The following is a 24,917-nucleotide window of genomic DNA, read 5'->3' as shown; positions in this document are numbered from 1 at the left end:
TTTCTATATACAGGAAGCTCCCCTAGTAGTGGCTGTAGCCAGAATTTTATCATGTATCTCTATATACAGAGCACTCCCCCTAGTAGTGGCTGCAGACAGTATCTTATTATACAGAGGACTCACCCTAGTGGTCACTGCTGACAGGATCTTATATATCTGTGTACACAAGGGGGGGAGGATTTTCCCCTAGTGGTTGCTGCAGACTGGATCCAATGTATCTCTTTAGACAGAGGACTCCCCCTAGTGGTGGCTGCAGACAGGAACTCATCATGTATCTCTGTATACAGGGGACTCCCCCTAGTGGTGGCTGCAGACAGGAACTCATCATGTATCTCTGTATACAGGGGACTCCCCCTAGTGGTGACAGACAGGAGCTCATCATGTATCTCTGTATACAGAGGGCTTCCCCTAGTGGTGGCTGCAGAAAATCTCATGTGAAGAATGTTGAACTTGCTTGAAACAAAAAGCTTTCCATCTAGGTCAGAAGTCAGGATTCACACCGTCTTAGTCTCACACCTGTTCGGCTGCGTTATTCTTTATAGAAACGGTTTTATTAGAGAAATGTACAACTTTGGAGTTTATCTTATAGTCTGACAGATTCCAAGTTTTGTCCTCTCCGTCTGGAGCATAGCCGACATCTAGAAGGGCTCTTGAATTCATGCCCGGGTTACAGCTTTGTATGGAAGACCTTCATCTCACAAGTTCCATGTAAAGTGCACTTTTCAGAGGTAAGAATCACTGCATAATTTACCAGTATGAAGACTGCACCATCTCATGGTACAAGTGCCCCATAAACAACACAGAAAACGGCTCTCTAAAATCAGAATCATCCACATCCCAGAATATCAGCTCTCATTTCACAAGCTGAAAATAATTGCTAGAAATTAACTCTGTATTTGCTGCAGGATTTTTTTTTAGAGGCCAGGGAAAGTCCCAGAACGTGCAGTTATTCCCTCTAGGCTCGGTGCTTGCGTAGTCACCCACTTATCACCGCCTCGGCCGCCCGTACACATTGCTCCTCAGTGCGGGGACAGAGTCCTGATCGCTTTGTGATGTGAGAAGGGTAAAGTGCAAGACACAAGTTTAAGGCAAGTCCATGTAAACTACAAAACAAGACGAGGTTTTCACACGAATGCTAAAAGTCTGCCTTCTTATTGCTGGGGAATACATTACTCTAGCCCCCGAGTACCGGCAAGGTGCGAGTGGCCACAGGCCCGGGCCTCCAGCCATCAGCACAGTCATCATTGCACCTGCCGACTACACACCAACGAGCGGCTTCAGTTCTGTCAGTGAGAAACGATTATCTCCATTACTATCATATTCCTTCAAAGACCGGTACTGCCGCCGACCCCAGCCCAGCAGGAGCTCCAGCTCCTGGAAGGAAAATGTTCCATTGATTCCCTGGGGAGATTTCCTGAAGATATCCTCAAGATCTAGAGAGGAAAGAGACAACAGTCATTAGGGTTAACGTCTAACCCATTTCACTAGGTACCCAGGAAAGCGGCAGCCTAAGGCTACTTTCACACATCCGTTTTTTGCCGTCGGGCACAATCCGGCGAAATGCGAATAAAACTGATCCGGCGCTAGATCAGTTTTATTCCCTATTGACTTGTATTAGCGCCAGATAGCCCTGCGTTGCATGCAGCGTCCACCGGATCCAGTGAGATTTCTTCGGCTGCCGAAAAAGACGCAGCATGCAACATTTTTGTCTCCAGTAAAAAAAACGGACTATGCCGGATCCGACACCGTCTGGCATGTTTTATAATGGAATCCTATGGGCGCCGGATCAGTCATCATCCGGCATATGACGGAATCCAACAACAGATCAGTTTTATTGAACTGAGCATGCTCAGTATCACAACGGATCTGTGAAAAAAATGGAAGGAACACATGGAAAAAAAAAAAAAAAACCCTGATGCAACGGATCTATTTTTCGCCAGATCCATCGCATCAGTTTTTTAGCCGGATCGTGCCTTACGGCAAAAAAAACGATGTGTGAAACCAGCCGAAACTGTCACCGCCATCCCAGGGAGGAAACATGGAAGCTGCTACGGCCAGTGGCGGAGAGATGAAAGCTGCCATCAGCATTCAGAACAGAATAAAATCTCCAGTTGGTTAGTGCAGACACAAAACCTTGCCTTGTACTGTAGAAATTCCAGGTAGCACGTCACGCCGCTGTCGTCTTCTTGGATTCTTCTTCTCTGGTGTTGATGTCGCTGTGTCATCTGCAGAAAATAACATGAAACAGATCCACACTACTTGGCACAGTGGATTCTAGGCTGTGTTGCCACCATCACATCACTTACAACTTGTCTTACTTTGGGACATTTTTTTTTCACAAATTTTGGAACAATTGTTAAATTTTAAACTATGTTCCTAATGTTTTACCCCATATGTCCAAGGTCAGGAAGGGGTTATGTACTGTTAGCTGCTTCCCAGCCTTGAACATTCCCCATGTGCCCCTTGCAATCGGCCAGGGCATAGGAGCTGTACCCCAGCAATTGGCACGGGAAGCTCAGCTTATCTGACAGCCGAGCTCCAGCCCTCTCAGCTAAGGACGATCCCCGCTCTGTCCCTGGCTGTTTAACCCCCTAAGTGCCACAATTGATATCGATAGCGGTACTGAAGGGATTGTCAGAGAGATCACGCTCCCTCTCTCTCCTCTCTGATTGGTGCCCCATGCAGAGAGCCGGCTGTCAATCAACCGGATATCAGCAGTTACATCCCGCCGACTGATGATGTGGAGCAACTGAATTGACGACTAGAGCCATCACTGAAAACTAAGGGGTACTTTACACGCTGCGACATCGCTACCAATTGATAGCGATGTCAAGCGCGATAGCACCCGCCCCCGTCGTGTGTGTGCGATATTGTGTGATCGCTGCCGTAGCGAACATTATCGCTACGACAGCGTCACACGCACATACCTGGTCAGCGACGTCTCTGTGACCGCTGAACAATCCCTCCCTCAAGGGGGAGGTGCGTTCAGCGTCATAGCGACGTCACTAAGCGGCCGGCCAATAGAAGCGAAGGGGCGGAGATGAGCGGGACGTAACATCCCGCCCACCTCCTTCCTTCCGCATTGCCGGTGGACGGAAGTAAGGAGATGTTCGTCGCTCCTGCGGTGTCGCACATAGCGATGTGTGGTGCCGCAGGAACGACGAATAACATCGCTACTAAGCAGACAACGATTTTTTGATTCAGGACGATCTCTCCAAAGCAAATGATTTTGACCACTTTTGCGATTGTTTAAGGTCGCTCGTACGTGTCACATGCTGCGAAGTCGCTAAAAGCGCTGGATGTGCGTCATAAACAACGTGACCCCGACGACAATAAGTTAGCAATATCGTAGCGTGTAAAGCCCCCTTAAGTCTTGGACAAGACCTTTAATTACTTGAAAAAGAACTAGGTCTCTGTAGTGGCTCGTATGACCCCAGTTTTGGTAGTTTTGGGGCCTGGGTGGGGGGGGGGGGGGGAGAAATACTCTCTTTTCTGAATGGTCAATAACCCTGACGATGCTCCAGGTGCTCATATGGGTGAGGTTTATCCTCAGCGATCCACACCTCAGATCAGTCCAGAGACAGGCAAGCTGCAGCATGCATTAGAAACCCAGAGACCAGGAGTCAGGGTCTGGATTTTCTTTTGTGGTTCATGCCCCATAGGCCATCATGCCCCATAGGCCACTTACCTGCCTTCAACTTGTCACTATCCGGGGCATTGGTCAGCACGTGGATGAGCTGCAGCTGCTCTTGGATGTCGGAAACATCGTCATACTTTGACGTCTTAGAAGAGAACAATGAGAAATGTCTTGATAAGAAATCTCAGCATAGCACCAGGAAAGAAGAAATAGAGGAAGCAGCTGGGGAGGAAAGGCAGGAGACTGCAGAAAGCATGGGGGAGAACAGAGTCTGGAAAAATCATCAATGGGGAAGGGCCTGGTTGTGGCGGTAGCAAGAATTGAGAAAGGCTCTGGAAGCTAGTGAGGACTGAAGAAAGCAGGGCAACCTCAGAAAACAGCAGCCACCATATATTTGTCTTTCACTGCAAATGCACTGAATTAATCACATCTACAAGTTGTACCTGTCCTTATCTTGAAAGCCAAGCAGAGTGTGCCCAGTCATCCCTTTAAGGCCTTGTGCGCACTAGACGGAATTTCCCACGGATTTGCTGAATGTTTCGCTGCAGAAAATGTTCATAACATCTCTGCAGTGATTCACAAGCAATTCTTATAGGAAAAAAAAATGCTGTGTGCACTATGCAGATTTTGACAGCTGCATGTTTTGCTGCGGGATTCCCGCAGCAAAAACAATTGCATGTCAATTCTTTTCCGCAGGTAGCTGCGGGACGGGATACTGGAGGAATCTCCAGTAATACCAGGCCTGGCCGCAGTTACCTGCACTGAACTCCAGAGCTGTCACCTGAGCTCCGGAGTGCAGCCCGGCCTCTCTACAGCTGTCACCTGAGCTCCGGAGTTCAGCCCAGCCTGAACTAAACTGCAATCGCCGGGGAATCAATCACTCGGCACTCGCAGTTTAGTCTAGGCTGCACTCCGGAGCTCAGGCGACAGCTCCGGAGTTCAGTGCAGGTAACCAGGGCCAGGCCTGGTATTACTGGAGAATGCGGATTTCGGTACGGTATTTTCCCGCAGGTGCGGAAATCTTACTGAGCCTCCGGAATTTTCTTAATTTCCTTTTTCGAGTGCGTACAGGGCCTAAGACTTATCTCCCATCTCAGCAATAGGCTATATTGAATAGAAATGGGGTAATACCCTACATAGAAGAGTTCATAAGAAGCTGCAGTAGTGCACAACCATCTGAAGGCCACAATTTGACCAACCATCACCTATAATGCAGAGGCACAAGCACTCAGAATGCAGCATCCGGCAAACAATAAAACATTATTATTAATTATTATAGACCCATTTATTCCATGGCGCTTTACATGTGAAAAGGGGTATACATTAAGGGCTTGAGTTTACCTTACAGCACATGGTTTGCTGCTGCAGTTCTAGCCACAATATTTTAGTAGCTTTAGGGTATCTGCACATGCTGAGTATTTGGTGCAGAAATTTTCTACATCAAATCTGTATCTTCTGGCAGAAAAACGCACCAAAAACGCGAGACTTTTTGATAATTAACCCCTTAACGACTGAGGACGTACTGGTACATCCTAAATCATCAAGAGATAATCACCTTCGGCTGCTGCGGGCAGCCGGCGGTGATTGCTACATATATCAGCTGACATGTGTGACTCGCAGGCGCAGGTGGATCTGCGATCCATCTGTGCCCGATATCCCCTTTGCGCTGATCCTTATGATCTCCTCCTAGGGAGACAAGTAATATAAAAGTAAAAAGAAAAAAAGTTTTAAAAAAATAAAAAAAACCAAAAACCTAAAAAGTTCAAATTTCTCGCCTTTCGTCCTATTGAAAATTAAAAGTTTGAAAAAAAATACAAAAAAGTATACACACATTTGGTATCGCCGCATTCAGAAATGCCCGCTCTATGAAAATAAATATCAATTAATCTGATCGGTAAACAGTGTAGCAGCAAAAAAAAAATAAAAAATGCCCAAATCACTTTTTTTGGTGTCGCAAATGTTGCGCAAAATACAATAACAGACTATTAAAACATAGCATCTGCAGAAAAACGGTACCATTAAAAAAACAGCTCGAGAAACAAAAAATAAGCTGTAACAGCCATAAATCCCGAAAAATGAGAACGCTACGGGTTGCGGAAAATGGCGCACAAATGGCTCCACTTTTTTTGAACAAACGTCTGAATTTTTTTTAACCCCATAGATAAAAGTAAAGCTATACATGTTTGGTGTCTACGAACACGCACCGACCTGAGGCATGACACCGACATCACTTTTACCATTTAGTGAACACTGAATAAAATATCCCCAAAACAATAATGCAATTGCACTTTTTTGCAATTTTTCAGCACTTGGAATTTTTTTTCCTGTTTTCCAGTACAATATATTGCAAAAATTATGGTTTCATTCAAAAGTACAACATGTCCCGCAAAAAAAACAAGCCCTCGATATGGCAAGATTAACGGTTCTTGAAAGAAGGGGATCCATTACGTCGTTTAGATGTCAACTGACGCAATGGATGTGTTATTTCACAGGATTCCGTTCACAGGAATCCTGTGAAAAAAGAAGGGAATTTTGTTACTTACCGTAAATTCCTTTTCTTCTAGCTCCTATTGGGAGACCCAGACGATTGGGTGTATAGCTACTGCCTCCGGAGGCCACACAAAGCATTACACTAAAAAGTGTAAGGCCCCTCCCCTTCTGGCTATACACCCCCAGTGGGATCACTGGCTCACCAGTTTTAGTGCAAAAGCAAGAAGGAGGAAAGCCAATAACTGGTTTAAACAAATTCACTCCGAAGTAACATCGGAGAACTGAAAACCATGCAACATGAACAACATGTGTACCCGAAAACAACCAAAAATCCCGAAGGACAACAGGGCGGGTGCTGGGTCTCCCAATAGGAGCTAGAAGAAAAGGAATTTACGGTAAGTAACAAAATTCCCTTCTTCGGCGCTCCATTGGGAGACCCAGACGATTGGGACGTCCAAAAGCTGTCCCTGGGTGGGTAAAGAAATACCTCATGTTAGAGCTGCAAGACAGCCTTCCCCTACGGGGAGGCAACTGCCGCCTGCAGGACTCTTCTACCTAGGCTGGCGTCCGCCTAAGCATAGGTATGCACCTGATAATGTTTGGTGAAAGTGTGCAGACTCGACCAGGTAGCTGCCTGGCACACCTGTTGAGCCGTAGCCTGGTGCCGTAAAGCCCAGGACGCACCCACGGCTCTGGTAGAATGGGCCTTCAGCCCTGATGAAACCGGAAGCCCAGTAGAACGGTAGGCTTCAAGGATTGGTTCCTTGATCCATTGAGCCAAGGTGGATGTTGCAGCCTGCGATCCCTTGCGCTGACCAGTGACAAGGACAAAGAGTGCATCCGAGCGGCGCAGGAGCGCCGTGCGGGAATGTAGATTCTGGGTGCTCTACACCAGATCCAACAATGCAAAGCCATTACATATCGATGAAATGGATAAAAGGAAGGTAAGGAGATATCCTGATTGTGATAAAAAGGGGATACCACCTTAGGGAGAAACTCTGGGATCGGACGCAGCACTACCTTATCTTGGTGAACACCAGGAAGGGAGCTGTGGATGACCGCGCTGCTAGTTCTGACACTCTCCGAAGAGACGTGACCGCTACCAGAAAGGCCACTTTCTGTGAAAGTCGAGAAAGTGAAAACAACCCTCAGAGGCTCGAAGGGCGGCTCCTAGAGAGCAATTAATACCCTGTGCAGATCCCATGGGTCTGACGGCCTCTTGTACGGAGGGACAATGTGATAATCCCCCTGCAGGAACGTGCGTACCTGAGGAAGTCGTACTAGGCGCTTCTGAAAGAATACCGACAGCGCTGCGACTTGTCCTTTAAGGGAGCCGAGCGACAAACCTTTTCCCAATCCAGATGCAGGAAGGGGGGAAAAAGGAGACAATGCAAATGGCCAGGGAGACACTCCCTAAGCAGAGCACCAAGATAAGAATAACTTCCACGTCTTGTGGGAGATTTTGGCAGACGTCGGCTTCCTAGCCCGTCTCATGGTGGCAATGACGTCTTGAGATAATCCTGAAGACGCTAGGATCTCGGACTCGATGGCCACACAGTCCGGATCAGGGCCGTAGAATTCAGTGGAAAGAACGGCCCTTGGGACAGTAAGTCTGGCCGGTCTGAGAGTGCCCACGGTTGGCCGACCGTGAGATGCCACAGATCCGGGACCACGACCTCCTCGGTCAGTCTGGGACGACGAGGATGGCGCGGCGGCAAGCGGAGCTGAGCTTGCGTAGCACTCTGGGCAACAGTGCCAGAGTAGGAAACACATAGGGTAGCTGGAACTGCGACCAATCCTGAACTAGGGCGCCTGCCGCCAGAGCTCTTTGCTCGTGAGACCGCGCCATGAAAATCGGGACCTTGTTGTTGTGCCGAGACGCCATTAGGTCGACGTCCGGCATCCTCCAGCGGCTACAGATTTCCTGATACCATACTGGGTGCAGAGGCCATTCCCCTGCGTCCATGCCCAGGCGACTGAGGAAGTCTGCTTCCCAATTTTCTACGCCCGGGATGTGAACTGCGGATATGGTGGATGCTCTGTCCCCCACCCACATCAGAATCCGCCGGATTGCCTGGTAGGCTTGGCGATGCGTGTTCCGCCTTGGTGGGCGATGTCTGCCACCGCTGTGGAATTGTCCGACTGAATTCGGATCTGTTTTCCTTCCAGCCACTGCTGGAAGGCTTGCAGGGCAAGATGCACTGCCCAGATTTCCAGAACATTGATCTGAAGGATGGACTCCTCTGGAGAGAGTCCTTGACCGTCTGAGAAGGGAAACGTTCCTTTCTAGGGACGTCGACTCCCCAACCCATTGGCAAAGCATGTCCCATTGAAGTGGACGCAGTGAAACTGCGCAAAAGTGACTGCCTCTGCATGAGGCGTCTTAAGGGGTGTGACTGGCCTTGAAGGAGAGACTGCACCCCCGTCTGTAGTGAACGCTGCCTGTCCAGCGGAAGCTTCACTATCGCTGAGGGAGTGTGAAACTCCATGCCCAGATATGTCAGCGATTGGGTCGGTGCCCGATGTAACCTTGAAAAGTTGATGATCCACCCGAAACTCTGGAGAGTCTCCAGCGCCACGTTCAGGCTGTGTCGGCATGCCTCTTGAGAGGGTGCCTTGACAAGTGGATCGTCCAGTAAGGATCACAGAGTGACCCTGAGAGTGCAGGACTGCTCCCACTGCTGCCCTGAACTTGGTGAAAACCCGTAGGGCTGTCGCCAGACCGAAGGGCAGGGCTACGCCCTGAAGATGCTCGTCTTCAATAACGAAACGTAGCAAACGCTGGTGCTCTGGAGCAATCGGAACGAGGAGATAAGCATCCTGATGTCTATTGATGCTAGGAAAATCTCCTTGAGACATTGAGGCAATGACGGAGCGGAGGGTTACATCCGGAACCGCCCGGCCTTCACGTGCTTGGTGAGCAGTTTTAGGTCCAGAACGGAACGGAAAAAGCCACCCTTTTTTGGCACCCCAATAAGATTGGAGGAAAAAAACGTGTCTTGTTCCTGAAGAGGAACAGGGATTACCACTCCTTCTGCCTGCAGAAGAGCCTCGGCTCGGTGGGGGGGGGGGGTGAAGTTCTGAAGAATCGAGCCGGAGGACGAGAACAGAGTTCTATCCTGTACACGTGAGACACAATGTCTCTCACCCACCGGTCTGTGACCTGTGGCAGCTAAATGTACCCAGAAGCGGGAGATTCTGCCACCAACCGCGGATGCGGGGAGAGAGAGCTGAAATACATGAGGAGATCGCCTTGGTAGCGGTTCCTCCTGCTGCCTTCCTTGGGCGTGAATGAGCCCGGCCGGAATCTGAGCCCCTCTGAGCCTTTTGAGCCCTTTTAGACGAGTACAATTGGGACTTGCCCGAGCCTGGGAAGGACCAACCTCGACTGTCCCCCCAGGACAGCATTACTAGGGTAAGTCGCAATGCAGACATTGCGAGGTTAAGGACACCACCTGCGGCACAGATGTACATGTGCTCAAGACCAGCTGCGCAAGACCAGCTGAAAAAGGTTAGGGTGCCCATACGGCTGCGAATGCCGGAGCAACCGACACGCTGATAGCTTCACAGACAGATTTCAACCGGAGGTCTGTCTGTCAATGGCATCTTTAAGTGAATTCCCATCTCCACTGCAACTATGGATCTAGCCGCAAGCCTGGAGATTGGGGGATCCACCCTTGGACCCTGGGTCCAGGGATGCACCACATCAGGGTAAAGGGATAACGTGCATCCTTAATACGTTTGGAGAAAAACGTTTATCTGGTAAGCGTGGTGTTTCTGAACTGCGGCTCTGAAGTCAGCGTGGTCAGAAAGAAGGGAATTTTGTTACTTACCGTAAATTCCTTTTCTTCTAGCTCTTATTGGGAGACCCAGACGATTGGGGTATAGCTACTGCCCTCCGGAGGCCACACAAAGCACTACACTAAAAAGTGCAAGGCCCCTCCCCTTCTGGCTATACCCCCCCGTGGTATCACGGGTTCTCCAGTTTTAGTGCCAAAGCAAGAAGGAGGAAGCCAATAACTGGTTTAAACAAATTAACTCCGAATAACGTCGGAGAACTGAAAAACCGTTCAACATGAACAACATGTGTACCCGCAAACAACAATAAAATCCCGAAGGACAACAGGGCGGGTGCTGGGTCTCCCAATAAGAGCTAGAAGAAAAGGAATTTACGGTAAGTAACAAAATTCCCTTCTTCAGCGCTCTATTGGGAGACCCAGACGATTGGGACGTCCAAAAGCTGTCCCTGGGTGGGTAAAGAGATACCTCATGTTAGAGCTGCAAAACAGCCCTCCCCTACGGGGATGTCACTGCCGCCTGCAGGACTCTTCTACCTAAGCTGGCATCCGCCGAAGCATAGGTATGCACCTGATAATGTTTGGTGAAAGTGTGCAGACTCGACCAGGTAGCTGCCTGGCACACCTGTTGAGCCGAAGCCTGGTGTCGTAATGCCCAGGACGCACCCACGGCTCTGGTTGAGTGGGCTTTTAGCCCTGAAGGGACCGGAAGCCCCGCAGAACGGTAGGCCTCTAGAATTGGTTCTTTGATCCATCGAGCCAGGGTGGCTTTAGAAGCCTGCAACCCCTTGCGCGGACCAGCGACAAGGACAAAAAGTGCATCGGAACGGCGCATGGGCGCCGTGCGGGAAATGTAGATTCTGAGTGCTCTCACCAGATCTAGCAAACGTAAGTCCTTTTCATACCGGTGAACCGGATGAGGACAGAAGGAAGGCAAGGATATATCCTGATTAAGATGAAACGAGGAGACGACCTTAGGGAGAAACTCCGGAATGGGGCGCAGCACTACCTTGTCCTGGTGGAACACCAGGAAGGGAGCCTTGGATGACAGAGCTGCCAGCTCCGACACTCGCCGAAGCGATGTGATCGCAACAAGAAACGCCACTTTCTGTGACAGGCGAGAAAAGGAAACTTCCTTCAGAGGCTCGAAAGGCGGCTTCTGTAGAGCAACTAGTACCCTGTTCAGATCCCATGGATCTAACGGCCGCTTGTACGGGGGCACAATATGACAGACCCCTGCAGGAACGTGCGCACCTTAGGAAGACGTGCTAGACGCTTCTGAAAAAACACGGATAGTGCCGATACTTGCCCTTTAAGGGAGCTGAGCGACAAGCCCTTTTCTAACCCCGATTGCAGGAAAGAAAGAAAAGTGGGCAATGCAAATGGCCAGGGAGACACTCCCTGAGCGGAACACCAGGATAAGAAAATCTTCCACGTTCTGTGGTAGATCTTAGCAGAAGTCGACTTTCTAGCCTGTCTCATTGTGGCTACAACTCCTTGGGATAATCCTGCAGACGCTAGGATCCAGGACTCAATGGCCACACAGTCAGGTTCAGGGCCGCAGAATTCTGATGGAAAAACGGCCCTTGGGACAGTAAGTCTGGTCGGTCTGGCAGTGACCACGGTCGACCGACCGTGAGATGCCACAGATCCGGATACCACGATCTCCTCGGCCAGTCTGGGGCGACGAGTATGACGCGGCTGCAATCGGATCTGATCTTGCGTAACACTCTGGGCAGGAGTGCCAGAGGTGGGAAGACGTATGGGAGCCGGAACTGCGACCAATCTTGAACTAAGGCGTCTGCCGCCAGAGCTCTTTGATCGCGCGACCTCGCCATGAATGCCGGGACCTTGTTGTTGTGCCGGGACGCCATTAGGTCGACGTCCGGCACTCCCCATCGGCGACAGATTTCCTGAAACACTTCCGGGTGAAGGGACCACTCCCCTGCGTCCATGCCCTGGCGACTGAGGAAGTCTGCTTCCCAATTTTCTACGCCTGGGATGTGAACCGCGGATATGGTGGATGCTGTGTCCTCCACCCACATTAGAATGCGCCGGACTTCTTGGAATGCTTGCCGACTGCGCGTCCCTCCTTGGTGGTTGATGTATGCCACCGCTGTGGAGTTGTCCGACTGGATTCGGATCTGCTTTCCTTCCAGCCACTGTTGGAAGGCCAGTAGGGCAAGATACACTGCCCTGATTTCCAGAACATTGATCTGAAGGGTGGACTCCTGCGGAGTCCACGTCCCCTGGGCCCTGTGGTGGAGAAACACTGCTCCCCACCCTGACAGACTCGCATCTGTCGTGACCACTGCCCAGGATGGGGGCAGGAAGGATCTTCCCTGAGACAATGAGGTGGGAAGGAGCCACCATTGTAGAGAGTCCTTGGCCGTCTGGGAAAGAGAGACTTTCCTGTCCAGGGACGTTGACTTCCCGTCCCATTGGCGGAGAATGTCCCATTGAAGTGGGCGCAGATGAAACTGCGCAAAGGGAACTGCTTCCATGGCTGCCACCATCTTCCCGAGGAAGTGCATGAGGCGCCGTAAGGGGTGCGACTGGCCTTGAAGGAGGGATTGCACCCCTGTCTGTAGGGACCGCTGCTTGTTCAGCGGAAGCTTCACTCTCGCTGCTCGAGTATGAAACTCCATGCCAAGATACGTTAGCGACTGTGACGGTGACAGATTCGACTTTGGAAAGTTGATGATCCATCCGAACGTCTGTAGAGTCTCCAGCGTAGCATGTAGACTGAGTTGGCATGCCTCTTGAGAGGGTGCCTTGACAAGTAGATCGTCTAGGTAAGGGATCACCGAGTGTCCCTGAGAGTGCAAGACTGCTACCACCGCCGCCATGACCTTGGTGAAGACCCGGGGGGCTGTCGCCAGACCGAATGGCAGAGCTACAAACTGAAGATGGTCGTTTCCTATCACAAAACGTAGAAAACGTTGATGTTCTGTAGCAATTGGCACGTGGAGATAAGCATCTTTGATGTCTATTGAGGCAAGGAAGTCTCCTTGAGACATTGAGGCAACGACAGAGCGGAGGGTTTCCATCCGGAACCGTCTGGCGTGCACATGATTGTTGAGCAGCTTTAGATCCAGAACAGGACGGAACGAGCCGTCCTTTTTTGGAACCACAAAGAGATTGGAGTAAAACCCTCGCCCTTGTTCCTGAGGCGGTACAGGGACCACTACTCCTTCCGCTCTTAGGGAGTCCACCGCCTGCAGCAGGGCATCTGCTCGGTCTGGATGTGGAGAGGTTCTGAAGAACCGAGCTGGAGGACGAGAACTGAACTCGATTCTGTACCCGCGAGACAAAATGTTTGTCACCCACCGGTCTTTGACCTGTGACATCCAAATGTCGGAAAAGCGGGAGAGCCTGCCCCCGACCGGAGATGCGGAGGGGGGGGGCTGGAAGTCATGAGTTAGCCGCTTTGGAAGCGGTTCCTCCATTTGCTTTCTTGGGGCGTGCGTGAGCCCGCCAGGAATCTGAGACTCTTTGCGTCCTCTGAGTCCCTTTGGACGAGGAGAATTGTGTCTTGCCCGAACCTCGAAAGGACTGAAACCTCTGCTGCCATTTTTTCTGCTGAGGTTTGCTTGATCTGGGCTGGGGTAAGGAAGAGTCTTTACCCTTGGACTGTTTAATGATGTCAGCCAATGGCTCGCCAAACAGTCTATCTCTAGATAAAGGCAAGCTGGTTAAACATTTTTTGGAACCAGCATCTGCTTTCCAGTCCTTTAACCACAAGGCTCTGCGCAAAACTACCGAATTGGCGGACGCCATTGAGGTGCGGCTGGTAGATTCTAGGACCGCATTGATAGCGTAAGACGCAAACGCAGACATCTGCGAGGTAAGGGACGCCACTTGCGGCACCGCTGGATGTATGATAGCATCCACTTTTGCTAAACCAGCTGAAATAGCTTGGAGTGCCCATACGGCTGCGAATGCTGGAGCAAACGACGCGCCGATAGCTTCATAGACAGTTTTTAACCAAAGGTCCATCTGTCTGTCATTGGCATCCTTAAGTGAAGCGCCATCCTCCACTGCAACTATGGATCTAGCTGCAAGTTTGGAAATCGGGGGGTCTACTTTTGGACACTGGGTCCAGCGCTTGACCACATCAGGGGGGAAAGGAAAACGTGTATCCTTAGAACGTTTAGAGAAACGCCTTTCTGGATGAGCGTCGTGTTTCTGGATTGACTCTCTGAAGTCAGCGTGATCCAAGAAAGCACTCAATTTACGCTTGGGATAGAGGAAACGAAACTTCTCCTGCTCTGCAACTGCCTCCTCTGCAGAAGGAGCTGGGGGAGAAATATCCAACAGTCTATTGATGGCTGAGATAAGCTCGTTTACCATGGCGTCCCCATCCGGGGTATCCAGATTGAGAGGGGTTCCAGGATAAGACTCCTGATCACTCTCTTCAGACGCATCACAGGGCGACTGATTGCGCTGAGACCCTGAGCAGTGTGATGACGTTGAGGGTCTTTCCCAGCGAGCTCGCTTAGGGTGGCTGGGGCTATCATCTGAGTCATAATACTCAGCCTGGGAAGCCGGGGACCCCCTTGCAGTCTGGATTAATTCCAACTGAGGGGGATTAGAGGACAGAGACCTCGCCGTGTCCATAGACTGAGCCCCAGTCATGGATTGCAAAGTCTCAAGGATTTTTGCCATAGTCACAGACATTCCATCAGCAAAAACTGCAAAGTCTGTCCCTGACACCGGGGCAGGACTTACAAGCGTCTCAGCCTGGGTCACTACCCCTCCGGACTCCGGCTGGCGAAGCAGCACCGGATCTGAGCATTGCACACAATGGGGGTCTTTGGAACCTGCTGGTAGAGCAGCCCCACATGCAGCACACGCAGTGTACACAGCCCTAGCCTTGGCAGCCTTGCGTTTTGTGGATGACATGTTGCTGCCTCCTCAGAGCGATCTGGGTCCAGCCAGGAAGCGACCTCACAGTGCAAGAAATAAATAAATATATATATCTGGTGACACAGTACACCAATGCACACTGAGGCACTAGAGGGGCCAGCTGAAATGCCGCTTACCGCCCGCTTAAGAGCGGGTGTGTGGTCTCCAAAAGCCCCCTAGTCCAGGTCTCCCAGAGCCTTGCGTCCTTCCTCCAGCCAGACTGCATGTAATGGCTGCCGGCGTCCTGGGAGAGGAGGGGGGGCGGGCCCTGGGCGTTCCTGGCTAAGAGCGGGAAGCCTGCTTCCCTCTGTGCCTAGTGAGAGGGCTGGAGCATGTAAATCAGGCTCCAGCCCTCGTCGCTGCTGCGAAACAGCGTCTCTCCCCTACCCTGATTGACAGGGTGGGGGCGGGAACGAAGCGGAGCTAGGCCGCAAAAAGCCGGGGACTAAAGTTATAAACGCCGCCGCCGCCGTAAAAGCGCGGTCAGCGTGTCCCCGGCGCACCACAAGTCACAGCAGCGCCGCCCGATCCAGTGGGGGTCGGCGCTGCGTTCCCACAACACAAAGTCCCCCAGTAAACTGTAGGAACACTAACTCCAACGTTACGGTCCCCGGCGCACTACAACACCCAGCCAGCCCGGAGTGTGTCTGTGCCTGCCGGGGACACAGAGTACCTGTATGATGCAGGGCCATGTCCCTGATTGTACTCCTGCTCCGTATCCATCAGGTGCTATGGGTCTGTGGATGGAGCCCGGCGTCAGAGCTTAGAGGCCGGCAGGATCCCACTTCCACAGAGCCCTACAAGGGGATGTGGAAGGAAAACAGCATGTGGGGCTCCAGCCCCTGTACCAGCAATAGGTACCTCAACCTTACAACACCATCCACGGGTGAGAAGGGAGCATGCTGGGGGCCCTATATGGGCCCTCTTTTCTTCCATCCGAAATAGTCAGCAGCTACTGCTGACTAAAATCTGTGGAGCCATGCGTGGATGTCTGACCTCCTTCGCACAAAGCTTGAAAACTGGAGAACCCGTGATACCACGGGGGGGTATAGCCAGAAGGGGAGGGGCCTTGCACTTTTTAGTGTAGTGCTTTGTGTGGCCTCCGGAGGGCAGTAGCTATACCCCAATCGTCTGGGTCTCCCAATAGAGCGCTGAAGAAAAGTACTCAATCTACGCATGAGTACTGAAAAAGGATTTCTCCTGCTGTGAAGCTGACTCCTCCACTGGGGGAGCTGAGGGAGCAATATGCAACATTCCATTGATGGACGCTATAAGATCATTCACTATGGCGTCACCATCCGGTGTATCCGGATTGAGAGCGGTGTCAGGACCAAAGCCCTGATCAGCTACGTCTGCTTCATCATACAGAGAGTCGTCCTGCTGGGACCTTGACCAGTGATGAAGCCGAGTGTCGTACCCAGCGAGCTAGCTTAGGCTGTCTGGGGCTGCCGTCCGTGTCAGAGCCTTCACCCTGGAATGCCTGGAACCCCCCCGGAGTACTGAGTACGTTCCAAATGAGGGTGGCCAGGGAGCATTAATCAAGATTGCCCATGGCCTGTCTGGAGTGCAAAGTCTCCATCCCATGACAATCTCCGTCCCTGTCCCTGGACAGGGTTCACAGGTGGTTTCTTTGGCCACTTCTAGTAGAGACCCCGGCTGACCAAGTGCTACAGGGGAGCATTGCCCACAATGGGGGTCAGTGAAAAACCTGCCGGTGGAACAGTATCTGCAGGAAAAGCAGCATAGAAAGCCTGTGTTGCTTTTTTGCTGCTGTATTCTAGTCATCTATGCAATGTACAACATACAAGCATAAACACTTCAGCACATGCAATACAAGCAGCATAGAAAGCCTGTGCCTTGGCACCCTTGCTTTTTTGCTGCTGTTGTCCAGCCATCTAGGAGAATATAGCCCAGAGTAGCGACCGTACAGTGCAATGTATAGCATACAAGCATATATACAAATGAACACTTCAGCACATGCAGTGCAAGCAGCCTATAAAGCCTGTGCCTTGGCACCCATGCTTTTTTGCTGCAGTTGTCCAGCTCTCTAGGAGAATATAGCCAAGAGTAGCGACCGTACAGTGCAATGTATAGCATACAAGCATAAGTACAAATGAACACTTCAGCCATGCAATACAAGCAGCCTAGAAAACCTGTGCCTTAGCACCCTTGCGTTTTTGCTGCTGTTATCTCGCCATCTAGAAGGGCATATAGCCAAAGATAGCGACCTACAGTGCAGTGTATAGCATACAAGCATAAAATACAAATGGACACTTCGGTATTTAGTGGGGTCAGCACTTCAGGTGCTGCTTACCGCCCGCTTATAACGCGGGTGTGTGGTCGCCAGAGCCCTGTGTTGGTTGCCCAGAGCATGTCTCCGTTCCCCAGCTCGTAAGGCGTGCAGTAATGGCTGCCGGCGTCCTTCTCCAGCTCGTGTGACGAGGGGCGGGCCGTGGGCGTGCCCCAGACAAGAGCGGGAAACTGGCGTCCCACTGTGTCCAGTGAAGGGGGCTGGAGAATGCAAAGCAGACTCCAGCCCTCGGCGCTGACTGTCTGTACAGCGTCCCGCCTCTCCCCTGACTGGCAGGGCTGGAGGCGGGAACGAAACGAAAACTAGGCCGCAAAGCCGGGGACTCGAGTAATAAGCGCGGCCGTCCATGTGCACGGCCAGCGCGGAAGTCCCCGGCGCACCACAAGTCCCAGCCGCGCCACAGTGTAAAAACACCCAGCAACGGCCGGCGCGGCAGTTCCCAATACATAAAGTCACTCAGCAAAGCTGTAGTGACTAATAGCACGAGCGCTCTGCGCTGTTGCCCCCGGCGCACTAACACTCCCAGCAATGCTGGTGTGTGTGTGCGCGCTTGCCCGGGGACACAGAGTACCTTAATGTAGCAGGGCCTGTCCCTGACGATACTCAGCTCCATATCCAGCAGGTTCTCTGGGTCTGTGGATGGAGCCCGGTCTCAGTGCCTGGAGACCTGTAAGATCCCACTTCACCCAGAGCCCTGAGGGGGGATGGGGAAGGAAAACAGCATGTGGGCTCCAGCCTCCGTACCCGCAATGGGTACCTCAACCTTACAAACCGCAAGTGGGGTGAGAAGGGAGCATGCTGGGGACCCCATATGGGCCCACTTTTCTTCCATCCGACATAGTCAGCAGCTGCTGCTGACTAAACAGTGGAGCTATGCGTGGATGTCTGACCTCCTTCGCACAAAGCAGAAAACTGGTGAGCCAGTGATCCCACTGGGGGTGTATAGCCAGAAGGGGAGGGGCCTTACACTTTTTAGTGTAATGCTTTGTGTGGCCTCCGGAGGCAGTAGCTATACACCCAATCGTCTGGGTCTCCCAATGGAGCGCCGAAGAAAACTGATCTGTCGCGTCTGTTACATTCGTTGTGCGTCCGTTTTTTGACAGATCCGTTTGTGTTTGGGACAGCCCAATGGGTGTGCTAAACATGCTAGAGCATGACGGAATCCAGCACTGGATTCCATCGTGTGACGGATTACGGCTGAATCCAGCAACATAGATCGCCATTATAGCTCTTGACGGATGGCGACGGAATCCTGCGCAGTGTGTTTTTTTGCCGCTCAAAAAAAAAACAAAAAAAAAACACATTACATTCTGCGTTCTATCTGGCCGGCAGTCATTCCACGGATGCAAAGCACGGCCATCAGTCGCAATCCGTTCTTAATACAAGTCTATGGGGAAAAAAATGGAATCCTGCAAAATATTTTGCAGGATATATGGTATCCTGCAAAATATTTTGCAGGATTCCGTTTTTTTCCTCAAGGTGATGGATTGTGATTGATGCAAAACAACGCAAGTGTGAATGTAGCCTAAGGCTAGTTTCACACTTGTGTTGAACGGTATCCGTTGCATTGCGTTGTGTGACGGATGCAACGGATGTGTTGCATATAGTGGCACAACGGATCGTACAAAACAACGGAATCAGCCTTTTTTTTTTTTTTTTTACACAGTTTCACCGGCAGCAGACTATTGTGGACGACCGGCTGATCGCTCCCAGCACGGGGGGGGGGGGGGTTAAACTGATCGCTCCCAGCGATCAGCTGATCGCTCGGCCGCCGAGAATGTGTGCGGGGGGCAGAGTGCGGAGTGGGTGGAGCAGAGCGGGGCCATGGCGCTGAGGACAGGTGAGTGTGTGTGTGTGTGTGTATATATGTATGTGTAAACACACACGCGGAGTGGAGTGCGGGAGGGGGCAGAGCCGAGCGGGGAAGTGTCGGGCTCTCTGCACACGTGGCCAGGGTAAATATCGGGTAAAGCACTTTGCTTGGTTACCCGATATTTGTCTTTGTTACAGGTGCAAGGAGCCAGAGAGCATGCGCAGTGAAATCCTAAGGATTCCGCTGCTCAAAAAAACGTTACATGCTGTGTTCCTCCCGCTGGGCGGAAGCAACGCAGCGTTGCCCAGCGGAAGCAATGCAGGTCCTTTTGGCACAATCAGTCATCCATACAAGTCTATGGGAAACAGCGGAATCCGTTAACGGATTCCGCTCTTTTCCAAAAGGGCGGATTGTGACGGAAGGAAAACAACGCAAGTGTGAAAGTTCCCCAAGTAAGAAATAAGTAACAGGTGCACAACACTTCAGAATTCTCATTGACTTTGCTGGAATAAGCATAGGCATGCAGACTAAACGGCACCCAAAAACGCATCAAAAATGTAGTGTGCACATGGCCTTCCAGAAGGGTTGTGGTTAAGATTTTTCAGAATGAGCCAGCCAATGGTAAGAGGTGCATGCTCGTTCCAAACCCAAAGCGATTGTGAAGTATTAGGCATGAGGATCACAACTATCCACCGCGCGGAGCTGCCGCCCGACCACCGCGCGGAGCTGCCGCCCGACCACCGCGCGGAGCTGCCGCCCAATCTACACCCCACCTACTGTCTCCTCCCCAAAATCCTATAGAATGTAAGCCTGCAAGGGTAGGGCCCTCTTCCCTCTGTACTAGTCTGTCTACTGTAACTTGTGTATGTATTCTGTATGTAACCCCCTTCTCATGTACAGCACCATGGAATCAATGGTGCTCTATAAATAAATAATAATAATCCATGTGTCTGGCAGTTCAGTCCTATACACATGTCCTCCGGGAAAGGGTGTCGCAGGCTGATTTAACTCCGTTACAGCTCTTTAAGCTGAACATAAGTCATTCCAACAGTAGAAGTTCACTCGGCACTTACCTCGGGGGTATCCCCTCGGCTTTCATTACTTAAGTATGTTGAATTTTCCACCTAGAACCAAAAACATATGGGTGAGCCTGCAGCCGCCAACCCCAAGAAGCCGACCTCTGGATCAGACACTCACCGTGCCGCCCTCCTTGTAGTACCGGTGACTGCTCTCTAGGGCGGCCACTCTCTGGCTTAGGTTACCCATGGAGAAGTCCATGTGGAGGAGCCGCTGGTCATTCTGCTTCACATACACCAACAAAGTGCTGTTCAAATCCTCCAAGGAGTCCTGCACCTACAGAACACAGGAAGCAATCATGAGGCCACACAAGACGCCACACCACCCAGGACAGGGAAGGCGAGTGACTGATAGGGATCCCACCTGAAGGCCGCTGCTCATCGCTGTACCTGAGGGGACCTGCAGAAGATGAACATATAGATAAGTGAACATTACTCTCTGAATGCAGCACGCCACGGAGAGCCGTGGTCTACAGGAGGCCACTCACCATATCAATCTGAAGAGCCTCCACTTTCTTCCTCTGTTCCTCCGCTGCTATCTGTAATGTATCCACATCATGATGGACACTGGTCAAAGTACTGCCCAAAGAAGCCACACTCTGAAGTGCAAGACAAACCGGCATTACATGGGCACTGTATGCAGGCAACAGGCGGGAGAGCAACACAAGAGAGAAAGGCCAGTGCGTAGCCGGGGAAGGATGAAGAGTGCGGGGTGGGGGGGCTCATACCTTCTGCAGCTCCTCCATTGTTTTAGGCAGGTTGATCATATCGGATGCAGACTTGAGACTGATCTTCAGCTGATTGACAGCAGTGGTCAGAAGTGCAATCTGCAAACAAGTGCCAAAACGGCAAAATAAGAGAATACATTAGTCATAGCACACGAGGAGCAGCATAGAGCACTGTACCTGAGGGAGCTACAACAGCCAAGCTGGAGCGGTGTAGAGGACCCTGCGGGGCGCCATACAGCTAGAGCGGTGTAGAGGACCCTGCGGGGCGCCGTACCGCTACAGCAGTGTAGAGGACCCTGCGGTGCACCATACCACAAGAGCGGTGTAGAGGACCCTGCGGGGCACCATACCACAAGAGCAGTGTAGAGGACCCTGCGGGGCGCCATACCACAAGAGCGGTGTAGAGGACCCTGTGGGGCGCCGTACAGCTAGAGCGGTGTAGAGGACCCTGCGGGGCGCCATACCACAAGAGCGGTGTAGAGGACCCTGCGGGGCACCATACCACAAGAGCGGTGTAGAGGACCCTGTGGGGCGCCGTACAGCTAGAGTGGTGTAGAGGACCCTGCGGGGCGCCATACCACAAGAGCAGTGTAGAGGACCCTGCGGGGCGCTGTACCGCTACAGCGGTGTAGAGGACCCTGCGGGGCGCCGTACCGCTACAGCGGTGTAGAGGACCCTGCGGGGCGCCATACCACAAGAGCAGTGTAGAGGACCCTGCGGGGCGCCGTACCGCTACAGCGGTGTAGAGGACCCTGCGGGGCGCCGTACCGCTACAGCGGTGTAGAGGACCCTGCGGGGCACCGTACCGCTACAGCGGTGTAGAGGACCCTGCGGGGCACCGTACCGCTACAGCGGTGTAGAGGACCCTGCGGGGCGCCGTACCGCTACAGCGGTGTAGAGGACCCTGCGGGGCGCCGTACCGCTACAGCGGTGTAGAGGACCCTGCAGGGCGCCGTACCGCTACAGCGGTGTAGAGGACCCTGTTCGCTCTCATTACTCACTGCATAGTATAGCACCCGATACTTATTTCCTAATCATATTATTGCGGTGCACCCCATTTTGTTTCTACAGTGTAGAGGACCCTGCTGAGCGCCAAATCACAATCGTTTTGAAGAACCTTGCCGTGCCCTGTACAGCAAGAGTGGTGTAGAGGACACAGCGGGGCGTCGTACCGAAAGAACGGTGCAAATGAAAGAAAAAAAGGATTTTGTCAGCTCACTATATTTTTATGTAGATGATTCTGATCAGGAGAGCTTGCTAGGAAAGGGCGGTGGGGCGCTCCATACCGCAAGGGCGATGCAGAGGACCCTGCCGAGCTCCTTACTGCAAAAGCATTGCATAGGACACAATGGAACGCTGTACCTTAAAGGGAACTTGTCAGCAGCAATATGCCCCCGGACCACGAGCAGTTCTGGGTGCATATTACTAATCCCTGCCTAACTGTCTCTGTATCTAGTAGCATAGATAAAGAGATCTGTACAAAAAGTATTTCTAAAGATCCTTTATTGTATGCTAATGAGGCCAAGGACTAGTCATGAGGGCGTTCGTTACAACAACTAGTCCGCACTCTTAGCATGTTAGTACGCCCACAGGGTTGTGCAAACATGTTATTCAATGCTGTGTCTGCGGTGAACGCTGGGATGAATTTCCGGCACATTGCACCTGACAGGTTTCCTTTAAGAGCGGTGCAGAGGACCCTGCAGAGTGCCGTACCACAAGAGCCACCACACTGCCAAGCTCTGCATGACAAGAATGGTGCAGAGGTCAATGTGGACCGCCATACCACAAGGGGGATTGTAAAGGACACTGCGGAGCGCTGTACCACAAGAGCCGCCACACTGCAGCCATCCTTTCTGCTCCTCAGCAGTAGCATTACATCTCGTATCAGGGGTGGTCTCTTGCCGCCGATCACCACTGACCTGTTTATTCATCTCTGTTATATTTGCCCACAGTCTATTTAACCCCTTGTCTCCGCTCTCCATTTCCTCCAGTTGTCTCTGTTTCATCAGCAAGTCTTCATTGATCTTTGGGATCTCTTGGCCTGAGCTCCGCTGAGTGGATTCCACTGTAAAGAGAAGCAGGTCATAACCACAGTGTCCTCAACTCATGCAGATGGCCGATTTGGTTTATTTTAACCCTTCCACTGCCTGGGATCTAATAGTTACCTCCTGGATGTGAAAGGGTTAAGTTCTTGCTTGTGACAGGCTGACACTTTCTTACTTGCTTTGAACTGTTCTTTAAGGGAATCCATGTTCTCCTTCAGGGCGACTTGCATCCAGACCAGGCCGATACAAGTAACTACGCACGCCGCCAGGGCGATGAAGCCGCAGAGAGGGTAGCACACGCCGCAGCACTGGACAACGCTCCACCTGGCAAGTGAGGAAAAGTAAAAGGCTCATATGTAGAATGTGAAACCTCGTCCCACCTGGCCACTCAGCACAGTAGGGTGGTGGTCACCTCCCCGGCCTTACCGCCATGTCCCCACCCCATCACCTTGCTCAGGGCAGGTAAGACGCTCTGTAGTAGAAGCCCCTCGCACGGGGCAGTAGTTGAAGTCGCTCTCTCAGGCATAGTTTTTGTTGCCCCCCCCCCACCCCCCCGCAGGGTGGGGCAGATGGGGCGCTAGAGGCAGGGGCCATAGTTGAAGTCGCCCTCCCACAGGAACCACTCCCCGTGGACAGGTCAGGAGCTCTATAGTAGCAGTCCATTGGGGGCATAGTTGAAGTTCCCGTCCTGCAGGCACCACCACCGCAAGGCAGATTGGGGGCTTGGGGCAGGGGCCGTAGTTGAAGTTGCAGGCACCCCACGCCAGGCAGGGGTTCGGGGCAGGTCGAAGGCTTGGTAGTAGCAGCCCCTCAGGGGGCATAGTTGAGGTCGCCCTCCTGCAGGTACCAACTCCGCAGAGCAGGTTGGGGACTCGGGGCTGTAGTTGAAGTCCCCCTCTCACAGGCAGCACCACACCCCCAGGGCAGGTCAGGGGAAAGTTGGGGGCTTGGTAGTAGCAGTCCCTCAGAGGGGGGGGGGGCATAATTGAAGTCACCCTCCTTCAGGCACCACCCCCGCAGGGCAGGTTGAGGGCTTGGGGCGGGAGTCGTAGTTGAAGTCGCCCTCCCGCATGGCAGTTCGGGGGCTCAGAGCTGGTCAGGCGTTTGGTAGTACAGCCCCTCGGGGGGGACATAGTTGAGGTCGCCCTCCTGCAGGCACCTCCCCTGTAGGGCAGGTTGGGTGCTCGGGACTGTAGTTGAAGTCACCCTCTCACAGGTGGCACCCCCCCCCACAGGGCAGGTTGGGGGCTCGGGACAGGAGCCATAGTACCTCCGGTTGTAGTTGAAGTCACCCCCCCCCACAGGGCAGGTTGGGGGCTCGGGACAGGAGCCATAGTACCTCCGGTTGTAGTTGAAGTCACCCCCCCACAGGGCAGGTTGGGGGCTGGGGGAGGGGCCGGAGTTAAACACGCCCTCTTGCAGGCACCTCCCCCGCAGAGCAGGTCAGGGCTCGGCAGTAGCAGCCCCTCGGGGGGCCATAGTTGTAGTCGCCCTCCTGCAGGCACCTCCCCCGCAAATGGCCGCCTCTCGCAGCACAGTTCTATTGGTTACTTTCCGCGGACATTACTGACCTCCCGCAGCGGACGCGGCTCTCCCCTCTGCCGGAGAACTCGTCCTCATCCGTGTCGGTGTCGGAGTCAGACGCCGGGGGCTCGGTGCGCAGCAGCCGGTGGCCGAACCCCTTCTTGGCTTTCTTCCTCCCGCTGTCTCCGGCCAGGCCGATTAAGGCGTTCAGCTCTTTGCGTTTCTTCATCTTCTTGTGCGCGGTAGGGGCGGCCGGAATGCCGGCGGACAGAGCTCCGGAGCCCATGTACCAGGCCGCGCTCTGCTGCACTCTGCTCCCCTCACATCCGGGGCTGCGGGCGACAGCGCCACGTCACTCTGTGGGCGGTGTCTTCAGCTACACATCATCCCAGGGGCGGGGCCCACTACGTCACACCATGGGCAGGAGACTGCGCCTCACACCGGGGGCGGGGATAAAGGGCTCGTCACACCGGGGGCGGGGATAAAGGGCTCGTCACACCGGGGGCGGGGATAAAGCGCTCGTCACACCGGGGGCGGGGATAAAGCGCTCGTCACACCGGGGGCGGGGATAAAGCGCTCGTCACACCG

General features: G+C 52.6%; 1 protein-coding gene across 1 annotated transcript; it reads right to left on the bottom strand.

The window, feature by feature from the left end:
• Positions 1-529: 529 nt before the first annotated feature.
• EFCAB14 (EF-hand calcium binding domain 14) lies at positions 530-24,697 on the bottom strand. Its single transcript, XM_075320165.1, has 11 exons — positions 24,377-24,697; positions 22,981-23,129; positions 22,680-22,825; positions 20,761-20,859; positions 20,521-20,631; positions 20,397-20,432; positions 20,154-20,309; positions 20,030-20,080; positions 3,689-3,782; positions 2,139-2,225; positions 530-1,433 (listed from the first exon to the last, which is right to left on the bottom strand). The coding sequence occupies exons 1-11, from the start codon at positions 24,613-24,615 to the stop codon at positions 1,258-1,260; spliced, it is 1,344 nt and encodes a 447-aa protein (XP_075176280.1). The 5' UTR covers positions 24,616-24,697; the 3' UTR covers positions 530-1,257.
• Between the last annotated feature and the right edge of the window lie 220 nt (positions 24,698-24,917).

This window comes from Anomaloglossus baeobatrachus, chromosome 8, assembly GCF_048569485.1.
Source record: "Anomaloglossus baeobatrachus isolate aAnoBae1 chromosome 8, aAnoBae1.hap1, whole genome shotgun sequence".
Taxonomy (NCBI): domain Eukaryota; kingdom Metazoa; phylum Chordata; class Amphibia; order Anura; family Aromobatidae; genus Anomaloglossus; species Anomaloglossus baeobatrachus.
The sequence above is the reverse complement of the archived record's forward strand: the minus strand, read 5'-3'. Positions and strand labels throughout refer to the sequence as shown.